This window comes from Lepidochelys kempii, chromosome 1 (genome assembly GCF_965140285.1).
Source record: "Lepidochelys kempii isolate rLepKem1 chromosome 1, rLepKem1.hap1, whole genome shotgun sequence".
Lineage (NCBI taxonomy): Eukaryota > Metazoa > Chordata > Testudines > Cheloniidae > Lepidochelys > Lepidochelys kempii.
Window position 1 is genome coordinate 11,102,305 of NC_136380.1, and position 13,224 is coordinate 11,115,528.

The 13,224-nt window shown below is 42.8% G+C and overlaps 1 protein-coding gene across 1 annotated transcript; it reads right to left on the minus strand.

Moving 5' to 3' along the window:
- Positions 1-11,753: 11,753 nt before the first annotated feature.
- On the minus strand, positions 11,754-12,713 carry OR2AT4 (olfactory receptor family 2 subfamily AT member 4). Its single transcript, XM_073315662.1, has one exon. The coding sequence runs from the start codon at positions 12,711-12,713 to the stop codon at positions 11,754-11,756; it is 960 nt and encodes a 319-aa protein (XP_073171763.1).
- Positions 12,714-13,224: the final 511 nt, after the last annotated feature.

Genomic DNA, 13,224 nt, shown 5'->3' on the forward strand with positions numbered 1-13,224 from the left:
GTTTTCTGGAAGATCACCAATGCATTGTAGTTTCCGCAGGAAGTCAGTGGTGTCTCGAAGATAGTTAGGAGTGCTGGTAGCGTAGGGTCTGAGGAGAGAGTCCAGATAGCCAGATAATCCTGCTGTAAGAGTGCCAGCATCCAGGGTTTCCAGGTTTATGGATCTTGGGTAGCAGATAGAATACCCCTGGTCGGGGCTCTGGGGGTGAGTCAGTGTAGATTTGTTCCTGTGCTATAGCAGGGAGTTTCTTGAGCAGATGGTGTAGTTTCTTTTGGTACTCCTCAGTAGGATCCAAGGACAGTGGCCTGTAGAATGTGGTGCTGGAGAGTTGCCTGGCAGCCTCCTGTTCATAATCCAACCTGTTCATTTTGACTATAGCACCTCCTTTGTCAGCCCCTTTGATTATAATGTCAGAGTTGTTTCTGAGGCTGTGGATGGTGTTGCGTTCTGTACAGCTGAGGTTATGGGGCAAGTGATGCAGTTTGTTCATAGTTTCAGCCTGTGCACATCTGCAGAAGCACTCTATGTAGAAATCCAGTCTGTCATTTCGACCGTCAGGAGGAGTCCACACAGAATTCTTCTTCTTGTAGTGTTGGTAGGAGGTTTCCTGTGGATCAGTGCACTGTTCAGTGGTGTGTTGAAAATTTTCCTTGAGTTGGAGATGATGAAAGTAGGCTTCCAGATCACCGCAGAACTGTATCATGTTTGTGGGGGTGGTGGAGCAGAAAGAGAGTCCCCGAGATAGGACAGACTCTTCTGCTGGGCTAAGTGTGTCGTTGGATAGATTAACAATATTGTTGGGTGAGTTAAGGGTACCACTGTTGGAGCTCCCTGTGGCACGTAGGAGTTTAGATAAGTTACTGTCCTTTTTCCTCTGTGGAGAAACGAAGTGTGTGTTGTAAATGACTTGTCTCGTTTTTGTAAAGTCCAGCCATGTGGAAGTTTGTGTGGAATTTTGGTTTTGTATGAGAGTCTCCAGTTTTGAGAGTTCATTCTTGATCTTCTCCTGTCTTCTGTACAAGATGCTGATCAGGTTGTTCCTCAGTTTCTTTGAAAGTGTGTGGCACAGTCTTTCACCATAGTCAGTGTAGTATGTTGATAGCAATGGATTTTTTACCTTTTGTCCCTTTGGTATGATGTCCATCTGTTTGCACTTGGAGAGGAAGATTATGTTTGCCTGTATCTGTGCTAGTTTTTTGACGAGGTTGATGGATTTCCACTCCATATGGCTAAATTCAGTGCCTTGCATGGTGTCAAGTATCAGGGGGTTGCCGGGTTAGTCTGTATCTACAAAAACAACAAGGAGTCCGGTGGCACCTTAAAGACTAACAGATTTAGGGACTCATTCACCTGCACATCTGCTAATGTGATATATGCCATTGTGTGCCAGCAATGCCCTTCTGCCATGTACATTGGTCAAACTGGACAGTCTCTACGTAAAAGAATAAATGGACACAAATCGGACATCAGGAATGATAACATACAAAAGCCAGTTAGTAGGAGAACTTCAATCTTCCTGGACATTCTATAACAGATTTAAAAGTAGCCATACTTGAACAACAGAACTTCAGAAACAGACTTCAAAGAGAAACTGCAGCACTAAAATTCATTTGCAAATTTAACACCATTAATTTGGGCTTGAATAGGGACTGGGAGTGGCTGGCTCACTACAAAAGCAACTTTTCCTCTCCTGGAATTGACACCTCCTCATCAATTATTGAGAGTGAACTACATCCACCCTGATGGATTGGCGCTGTCAGCACTGGTTCTCCACTTGTGAGGTAACTCCCTTCTTTTCATGTGTCAGTATATTTATGTCTGCATCTGTAATTTTCACCCCATGCATCTGAAGTAGTGGTTTTTTTACGAATGAAAGATTATGCCCAAATAAATCTGTTAGTCTTTAAGGTGCCACTGGACTCCTTGTTGTTTTTGTAGATATAGACTAATGCGGCTACTCCCTAATACTGAACAAATTATTTTTCATCCATCCATACTGATAGTTACATTGAGTATACAAGCTGCCTGAAAAGGCCTAAGACACAAGCCAGATCAAGATTTCTCAGATGCTTATGATTTTTTACTTTTATGTGTATCTTCCTCAAAGAAAAGCTTACTAAAAACACATAGGATATCAGCATTATCCTTTATATTGTTTTCTTTGCTGTATGGTTTTTGCCTTGTAAATAGCATAAATAAATGCTTTAACACATAACTTTGAACACTGACTGCTTTTAAGAGTTTAGCCACTTGTGACCTTTTGCTTCTTTCATCCCCTTAACTCCCATTAAAGGGCAATCATACTCTCAAACCCTCTGTTCAGTGCTTGAGGAGCAGCAGTAGACAAAGTATCTCACTGCACCTATATTCCTGGTTGCACAGATGTACAGTAAGTGATACTTCTTCTCTGAGCATTTGTCAACATGAATTCTGCTGTTGGTATGTGTGTCCTACACATGTGAGGCTGGAAACATTTAGCTAGCAGTGTCTGTTAGGGCTGTGAATGTGCCCTGCATGCCCCCACCTGTCAGGCATGAAGGTCAGACCAGCTCCAGTTGCCACTCAGTTCCTTCTTACCACCCATGGCAGCGAGATGGATCTACAGAGTCCACGACGCTGCTTCACAGTATCTGAGATAGTGTTAGGAGAGTTTTTCTACTCTGTTAGTGTTTCTCTTGTTTTTTTAGTAGTTGTTATAAATTTTATTCATGCTCAGTGCCGAAAACAAAACAACAATACTATTTTTTCCTCTGACTCTCCTCAGGGTACTGCCTCAGTCTCCAGAGTCTCATGGCAGAGACTCAGTTTTTAGGCTTTAAAATCTGTCCCACTTGCAAATCACCTATACCTGTGAGCAACAGACTTGCTAAATGTCTTTTTTTAGGAGAGTCACATATTCTGGACAAACGTCCAATTTGCCATTTCTTCTATTAGCATTCACAGAGAGCTTATGACACCTGCTTAGCAATGTTTCTAATGAATAAGTCAATGAGGAGTGTTTCTGACTCTGAGTCCCTCTGTGGAAACAATCTACTGTTCTGATACCTGTTTCTATCAGAGCTCCAGCTAACACAGATTCTGCTCCAGGAGCTGGCAGGTCTTCTGGCTCTAAGAGATCTCATGCTTCTCAAACTTGCCGATCCTTCCCTTCTATAATTCTTGGCTAAGTCAGTGGCCATTCTTCTGAGATGACGACATTGATAGTGTCAAACTTGGTACCAAATACATTGGTACCCTTTCCTACTCCAGTTCAAACTGCTTTTACAACTGTGGACATAATCAGTACTCTAGAACTGGAGTCTACTCTCTTATATATTTCTCCCATTTTTATTGGCTCCGAGTCCATTCCAGTATTGGAACCAAGGGTACTGATTTTAAAAATCTCCCTAGAACCATGATCTTTGGCGCCAATATATGTTTATCAGAGACTGGCGTCTGCTCTTCCTTGTTCTGTTGTAACACCACAGAAGTGTGCACCACCCATGGAGTTCTACTCATCTTCATCGTCTCACAACAGTGAAAGCCCTTCTCCTAGTGCGACAAAGCTCTGTCCTTGCCTCTGTGGGTCCCACGTTTCCTGGTGGATTTCGCTAGCCTCAGAGGCTCACTGTGACCCTGCATGTAACCCTTCTCTCTCTAGAGACAAGGGTCACAGTCTACTGAGCCATTTTCATCATAAGCCAGCAAGGGAGGTGAGGAGAAGTTATCCTTCCTTGCACAGTCTCTGTTGTCTCCCAGTCTCAGTGATTAATCAGGGGGCAAAGGTGGGGGGGGAGCCCGGGCCCATCGTCTACTCCGGGCTCCAGCCCAGGGACCCTAATAGTATCAGTTATGGTAGCTGACCTTTTAGAAACATAACATGTACAATTCCCTGGGCTACTTCCCCCACAGCAGCTCTCACTTCCTCAAGCTCCACTTCACCCTTACCTCAGGGCCTCCTTCCTTATGCCTGATATGGTGTGTACTACTCAGCCTCTCCAACAGCGCAATTTCCTCCCACAGCTCCTGACATGCACCCCCACCTGACTAACTGGGAGGCTTTTAACTAGTTTCAGCCAGCTCCTGATTGGCTTCAGCTGTCCCAATCAACCTAGCCTTCTCCCTGCCTTCTGGAAAGTTCTTAATTGGCCCTAGGTGTCTTAATTGACCTGGAGCAGCTGCCATTTCACTTATCCTGGTACCAGGGATTTGTTTAGCCTGGAGCTAATATATCTATCTCCCACTACTTTTCTATAGCCTTCTGGCCTTGCCCTGTCACACTAGATTTTTCTCCTCATTCTCCCAGTATGGTTTCTGAAAGGGTTAAAAGGAGTCCACCTTGCCATAGATACCAAACATCTGAGAGGTCTGCAGCATTTTGATTTCCACCTTTGTGGGATCATATGCCCTTCCCATATGGGATGTTATCTTGGCCTTACAGATCAGTGTGGAACCCTCAGCATTTTCTGGCTCACTATTTATCTAGATCCAAATCGAAGAATCATCTAGGGGATTGTCTAAGAGGTGGAGCAGGAACCTCATTCTGAGTAGGAGGATCTTGTGGAAGAATATGAAGATCAACCCATACCCTTGACTATATCATCTTTATCTCCACATAAAGTAGTAACTACATCTGTTCCTTCCACAGCTGATGATTTTAAGGCCTTACGAGTCACAGAGATCTTGCATACCCCTTGAGGTTGTTACTGTGCCTCTGTGGGTGACAGCTGAGAAGATCAGATTTAGAACAAACTGCTGAGAAACAGGGCAGACTTACACAAACTGGTGGTTATTCTATCATTACATATACCAAGCCAGTAACAAAAGTAAATTTCTCTCTCACCACATTAGTTAACAAGAAGTCAAAAATGCTGTCTCCTTGGGCATTCCAGCCCTTATTTCACCATGCAGACACTAGACTTTATGATGAGTGGTTACTGAACATGAATTTCATCAAAGAGTTCTTCTGATTTCAAGAGATTAGCCACATAGCCAGGTCTACATATAACTCATATCTTGCCCAGTAATCACACTGCTGCCAGTCCTTTAGTAACTAAAATCTAAAGGTTTATTAATAAAAGAAAAGAAGAGAGTTAAAATGTTTAATAGATCAATCATATACATACAATAAGGGCAATGTTCTTATATCAGGTTTGTAGCAGTGTTGTTACACACTGTTGGCTTGTAAAGTCTCTGGTAACTTTCAAAAGATTGGAACGTCCTCAGTCCATAGTCCAATATGCTCGTTTAAGTTGTAAATCCATAGTCCAGAGAATCAGAGCAGAAAAGAGGGAACGTGGAGATATTCCAGAGTTTTTTATATCCTCTGCCATGTGTTTGGAATTTTACTGTCCCAAACAAAGCTCACAGCCCATGTCTGTGAAAAGTTACTTAAACAAGCCATTGGCCTTGTCATAAATATAAAGGGAAGGGTAACCACCTTTCTGTATACAGTGCTATAAACTCCCTCCTGGCCAGAGGCAAAATCCTTTCACCTGTAAAGGGTTAAGAAGTTAAGGTAACCTGGCTGGCACCTGACCCAAAATAACCAATGAGGAGACAAGATACTTTCAAATCTGGAGGGGGGCGGGGAAAGGCTTTTGTCTGTCTGTGTGATACCTTTGCTGGGAACAGATCAAGGATGCAAGCCCTTCAACTCCTGTAAAGTTAGTAAGTAATCTAGTTAGAAAATGCGTTAGATTTTCTTTTGTTTTTTGGCTTGTGAAATTCACTGTGCTGGAGGGAATGTTTATTCCTGTTTTTGTGTCTTTTTGTAACTTAAGATTTTGCCTAGAGGGATTCTCTATGTTTTGGATTTGATTACCCTGTAAAGTATTTACCATCCTGATTTTACAGAGGTGATTTTTTCCCTTTTCTTTAAATAAAATTCTTCTTTTAAGAACCTGATTGATTTTCCATTGTTCTTAAGATCCAAGGGTTTGGGTCTGTGTTCACCTGTACCAATTGGTGAGGATATTATTATCAAGACTTCCCCAGGAAAGGGGGTGTAGGGCTTGGGGGAATATTTTGGGGGACTAGCACTCCAAGTGGTCCTTTCCCTGTTCTTTGTCTAAAACACTTGGTGGTGACAGCATTTTACCTAATCCAAGGGCAAAGATTTTGTGCCTTGGGGAAGTTTTAACCTACGCTGGTAGAAATAAGCTTAGGGGGTCTTTCATGCTGATCCCCACATCTGTACCCTAGAGTTCAAAGTGGGGAAGGAACCCTGACAGGCCTCTTGGACTCTGAGGCATTTACAGAAAAAGCCATCTGGGTGGAATGAGTTTCTTCTATGGACTATTGTGAGAGCTAAGTGGCCATTAAACTTGAGTAGTCCATTCACAATGTGCTGCGTAGATTGTATGTAAACTACCTTGTTGGGTGTTACCCCAGGAACAAACACAATTGTGATACAGTTATATAGCCAATATTCATAATTTCACATACAGTGATGATACATGGATTTAGACAAGAGCATCTTATTTAGCAGATCAGCACTTTTCCTTTGACACCTTACATGACATACTTTGTATAAGATCTGTTGCAGTTGTCTAACATTGGCAATATCAATGATATTCATGGTTGTATTTCAATCATTTAGCATCACAGAGGTCATTCAAGAAAGGTCTCAAATTATGCACCATTTTACATCTGGTTTCACAATGCAAATTGGCCATGCCAATCAATGAGATTATCCTCAAACCCATTAAAGATTTGTGGCCAAACCCTGTGTTGATTTAGGCAACATCAAAGAGAGCACACTGCAAATACCAATCTCTGCCTGAGGGCTTGAGCTATTTCTTTTTAAACCTAGCCCCTGAGTCTTTAGTAGTAGCAACTGCTCATGAGAAATAAATGCAGCTTGGTCCTCCTAAATTGATGCCTAGGGATAAGGACCCTCTGTTCCAAATATGGACTTTCTAGGGAAAAGGGTATATTCTTTGGCTAGTCTTCAGATATGGATAACAAATTATCAGGCTTTGTTGGCCAAATACAGCTCTCTTTAGTGGGACAGAGTCTTACAGCTGGTGAATAATAGCTCAGTCAGTATATTAAAGATGAGTTGAAGGCTGTAGTCTCAGAAGGCCAATTGATGGCAAAGACTGCATTGTGGGGCAATACTGGATGCTACTTACACTGCAGCCAGGACAAGGGCTATAGCAGTAACTATGCACTGAAATTGTGGCTGCAATAGCCTGGAATTCTAAAAGAAGTCCAGACCATGGTTGAGGATTTACCTTTTGAGAGCCAAAATAATTTCAGCTTAAAGACAGATGAAACATTTTATTGTTTTGTTGGAGACCCCAGGGCATGGCCACTAGTTAAGTCAAGGGGATGGAAGGCCATAAGGGTTGAGGAAGTCCCCCTGCTGTAGGCCTAAGGGCTTCTTTTCAACCCCCCTTAATAGAACTCAGGCCTGACTGGTTTGAGTAAGCTCTTTTGCTCTTAAAACAATGTTGCAGTTGTAGATAATGCCTCATAGTGTAAGGTTCGCTGACGCCAAGTTAAAGATAATAGCAGAGACAGCTACAAGCCACACAGGATGTGCTGGTTGTTTAAGTTGCTAGGAATGCTTGTTAGAGGTTGCAGGAAATAAACATTGTTGTAACCCATATAAGGAAGGCAGAGTATTTGTGCAAAACTTTGATTGGCTGATGTGTAGTGCAGTAGCATTAAGGAATATAAAAGTGTGTGTAATGACCTGCTCTGGTGTACAGGATTTGAGATTTCTCTCCCTGTACCTTTCTTTGGAATTCCAAATAAACTTTTATGCATCTCCACCCCGTTGTGTTTATTGGGTGATGCACACCGGGCAACGAACCCCTGCTGTTGTTTTGCCTCTGGGCACTGGGTGCCGGCAACAGTTTGAAGGACTCGACAGCAACCATATAATATTTTGGCCTCTGTACTCCATACCAGAAGCAGTCTAATCCGCCATCCTTCTTAAGGTAGAGACCTCCTGTGTCTTCATACGAGTACCATCAAAGGGCTGATCTATAAGAAGAGGCCTCACTTCCAAAAAAAAGAGAGATGGCCTTCTTCATCTACTGGTACTACATACTCTCCATCAGGAGAAAAGCTGCAGGTTTGAAGCTGTGGCCAAGAGTCGAGGACCAGCTTGAGAAAATCTATAAACGTACTTCTCTCCTTTTAATAATTGCCTTTCTTTTTTGGGGGGCTGGGGGAAGGCTGTTATTTCAACTAATTAGTATATGTTAGAATTTACCTGGCAAGGATATTCAGTTCAATTCCAGCCTATACCAACTCTGCATTCCACCTCCCTGTCCTCAGGTAACATCTATAGCAAGGGTGGGGAACCTTTTTTTCTATCGTGGGCCATTTAGCCAGAGAAAAAATAAGTCACACAAGTAAAAAGCAAGGATTTGATCCAAAGCCCCCAGCCCTGCCCCTTCCATCCTGCACCGGAGCTCTGAGTCCCCCACAACACTGTGGCCACCGGCTCCGAGCCCCACCCCAGGCTAGCCTCCCAGCACCAGAGGAGCACTGGGAGGGTGGGCGGTGCAAGGGCCCATCCCTGTAGTGCCGGGAAGGCGAATGGCACATGGCTGCAGCCTCCCCAGCCCTGGAGCACCGGGAAGGCGGGTGGCACACAGCCACAGTCTCCCCAGCCCCGAGCGTGAGTGGGCAGCACTCCCACAGACCCCCAGCCTAGTCTGGAGCACAGGGTGACTGGAGGAGCCACAGACTGCATGGCAGTAAACAGGGTGCAGGGGAGGGGGCGCTGGGCAGGACGGGGCATGTGCGGGTCCACGCCTGATTATTTGGGGAGGCACAGCCACCCTCAGCCTATGGGACCCACCGCCCATGTGCAGGCCGGATGAAATTAAGCAATGGGCTGGATCCGGCCCATGGGCCATAGGTTCCCCACCCCTGATCTATAGCATGTCTTAGAGGGGTGCCTATCTCAGACATTTGTAAGGCAGCTACTTGGAGCTCTGTTCATACATTTACCAGTCACTACTCCATTGTGGCAACTTCTAGATCAGGTGCCCAATATGGCAGGGTTGTCTCCCTGTCATTATTTAAAGAGAAGTCCTATAACCCTCCTTATTGAGAAATAACTGCTAGTCAGTCAACCTTCAGTAGGATCTCTGTGGACAAATGTTCAAAGATGACAGAGAGGTTACTTACCTTATGATAACTGGAGGTCCTCAAGATACTTTTGTCCACATGGATTCCATGACCTGCTGTCCATTCTGACTGACACAGAGTCCTACTCTTGGATATCTGTCTCAGTGAAGGAGCTAAGTGATGGTGAGGAGTGTTCTGTCCTTCATGGCCTTGGGAGGAGGGTATAAGGCTTACAAGGTGCATGCACAGCTCCAACGGACACTGCTGGCTGAATTTATTTAAACCATGGATGGGAGATTCAGTAAAAATAAAAAGAGAGTGGACCAAAGCTTTGTGTCCACAACTCAAACTCAACTGACCCTAAAATCTTGAATGAGCTTTGAAACAGTACATTTTTAACAAAGTGTACTTTTTATTTCTGTTCTGAGAAGATAGTAAAATACCATAAAAAAGGATCTTGTTTCACTATTTCCAGCCTGGAAGAAACCAGAAATTACCAGTAATCTTAGAGTCACCTGATTGCACCAGATGGTTAGTCTGAGATGGATAAGCTAGTCTATATAAACTCCAGCTAAGCATCCAAACTTGTTCATGCTTAATTGAATGTAAGAACCCTTTGAGTTTTATCCACCAAAATATTTTACTGAATATGACTTTATGTAAACATGTGTGATGGGGTGTCCATCTGCACAAGCCCTGAGCTAGTAATGTAGGCCTACAGAAGTCAGTAACTTTACTTACTGCATCTGGAGAAGAGCCAAGGATTGATAAGAACTAATTGCAGATGAAGCCCAGTTGGGAGAGGTTTATAAAGCCAGGAAGTAAGAGCAGGAAAGGAGCTGCAGGGATGAGGTCTGCAGTCACTCTCTGGACAGAAAGGGAATTGGCGAGGGTCAAAAAGGAAATCCAGAGGAAAGAAAGACTTTGGGGTCTGTGACAAGATGCTGAGAGGGGTGAAGGAGCCATGGAGAGCAGAGGAAACCCTGGTGGTAAACCCAGAGTTAGGCAAGGAGATAGAGAGGTGGGGTAGGAAGAAGCCCAGAGAAGCAGCAACCAGTATTGACACTGAGCATACCTAGGTTGCTAGGCATAGGTTCCCTGGAATAGTGGGCAGACCCAGGTTCCCCTACCAGCCACTAGGAAAGTGGAGACTACAGAGTGATGTGGCTGGAAGACCAAGTCATGAAGAGGGAATAACCTGAGTCACAGAAAGAAAGAAGGGCCACAGTGCAAGCAACTGATGGAAGGGGGTGCCAGATGGGGCAAGAACTAATTCCCTGACCTAGCCACGAGGCAGAGTACCTGCGCTGAATAGGACTCCTTCACATGCAGAAATGTTAGAATTGCACAATATGATAAAATAAGAGAGCTGATGGCACTTCCTATTGCCTAGAGGTGAAAAAGCATTATGCTCTACATATTGCATTTCAAGCTCCTCTCATTCTCTCCCCCTCATTCTGAAGTATGCAGTATAATGTAATTTCTAGACTCTATACTAGGAAAATAACTTCTGACATGTATGAATCTCTTAAATGGAGACAATAAAACAATGGTCAATTCAACCTGGGGAAATGTATACAGGAAAGGATTAAGAATCACATTTCAGTTTTACCTTTATTTGGTATATTTACTGGAAGTTTTAGTGCTGGAAATGCTTCCATGACTAAGCAAAATGTTAGTCAATCGGCAGCTCTTATGAGCAGCTGGATATACAAGTTAATTACTGTTATGCATATTATGAGTTGATATTTCAATATGATCAAAAGTTTTATAATGATTTCAGAGCAACCTTTTAACTTCTTTCCGTTGCACCATGGATAAAACCCCATCATTAGACTTTTAAAATATTTTAATTGTAAACAGAGTTTAAAATTACATTGCATATTATGGGGAAAGCCTAGCCCAGCTATACCACAATTACACCTCTAATACACTTTAGTTGGGTCAGGTTCACAGGTAATTGTCCAAAAGAAGGAAAGAACAATCTCACTTCATCTCCCAGGTCCAAGAGCTGCAATTTAGAAAAAGAAAAAGCTCTTTCCATTTCTAAACTGGACAAATTTGATCCAGAATCACTGGGAGATAATAAACACAATGCAGTATGACACCCTTTTTATAAAGTCACGGTTCACAGTACACACGTTGTAAGGCACCAGGACACACCACACTTTCACTGTAGCAGATTTTGCAATGTATGTGCAGTACTGCCCCCAGTTCAGCCTGAAACTAAAAAATTATAAAACAAATTATTTTGTCCCTTTCAGCATATAGAGGAAAGTTAGTATGTTCAAAAATACTTGATATAAATAGGATGAAAATCACCCCAGTGCAGAGGAAGCCATATCAAGCCATTTAAACCCTACTTATCCATTCTATAGGAAGCGGATGTGGCCCCCCCTGCCACTTCAGGGGTGCACCGCAGTGTCAGAACAGGTACGAACTACCCTGCCTTAGCCAGGTAGCACTGCCAGACCAGAGCCACCATGACCCAGTGCCTTACCTTCCGTGACCCATGACCCATGACCCACAGTTTGAAAACCATTGATTTAAGCCCTACTTAACCCCTTTACAGGGGGTTGATATGATGTTGATATGATGTATATGGTATGGTATATGTATATAATATGATGTATAGGTTCCCAGTGAAACTTCTGTGTTGGAGCTAATTTTTTCCCATGAGATTACAGTTTTTCAGAAGGAGGAAAGATCTTCAGAAAAACAATCTTTTTTACTGCACAATTTACTTCCTTGTTTCGCAAAGTATAAATGAGTGGATTTAACAAAGGAGTTAAAATAGCAAAAATAACATTGCTCATTACATGGATATCAATAGGCATGTCAGTTCTGTAGGAAATATATGCCACGGCAATGGACGAATAGTAAGTGCCAACCACAATCAAATGAGAAGTGCAAGTAGAAAATGCCTTACTGCGACCTCCTTTAGAGTTAATCTTGAATATGGAGACAATGATGTGAACATATGAGAGGGTGACAAGCATAAGCGGCACGACTGAAACAGTCATGGCAATGGAAAACCCCAAGAAAGTCTGAAAAGAGGCACTGAAATCTGAACAAGCTGCTTGCACAACTGCCAAGTGATCACAAAAGCAATGGTAAACTGTGGTTGTGTCTCCAAATGTTAACTGAGAGGTCTGGAATACGACAGGTATTGGTATTAACAATGCAGTTACCCAGGCACATGCTGCCAGTTGAATGTTTACTCTTTTTGTCATTTTAACTGGATAATGCAAAGGATTACAAATTGCTTCATAACGATCGTAAGACATGACTACAAGAAGCAGCGATTCAGTCACTGCAAGACCATGAAAACAATACATCTGTAGAAAGCAACCATGAAAAGAAATAGTTTTGGCATTGACCAGAAACATTGCCAACATTTTGGGAATGGTAGTAGTTGTAAGCAGTATATCCAAGGCAGAGAGATTAGCTAGGAAAAAGTACATGGGTCTGTGAAGTGTTTGATCGACCACAACTACAGCTATAATAATGATATTACCAATTAGTATTAGCAGGTAGGATAACAAAAATACAAGGAAAAGAGGGATCTGGAAATCTTGAAGTGCAGGAAATCCAATGAGATAAAAATCTTTAGCGGAAGAATTGCTGTTGCAGTTATTCATAGTCTGATTTTTGAAAACATCTAGAATGAAAAACACAGTTAGGAAACCATCCTAATTATTACAAGAAAGATTGTAGGGTAATGAATGATGTGTGTTTTGCTGAAGATCTTTGTAGGTAAAATAACATATTGGCTATATTCTTGTAGCTAAGTCCCCCTCACACAATTTCAGTTAACTTAGAGTGCCTTCCATCCCATAGGATGTGTATATAAAGCCACTGGGGAGGGAGTGACATGGTTTAAGTACTATGTTGACAGCGATGAACAATACATCTGTTTCATTGGATCTCGATGATGTAGTTACTCAACTCTACATCTGGCCAAGTGTACTAGCTCAGGCTCTCTTTATGCAATTAAGACTCAGGTGAAGGTGGTGGAGAGAGGAATCGGTCGCAGGATGTGATGGAGATGTTATTTGATTTGTTTGCCGGATCATCGATTTAGTAGTCCTGACGGACATACAGATATAATCACTTGTCCAGCCTGCTTTTTTCCAATCTTTGTTGCAACAG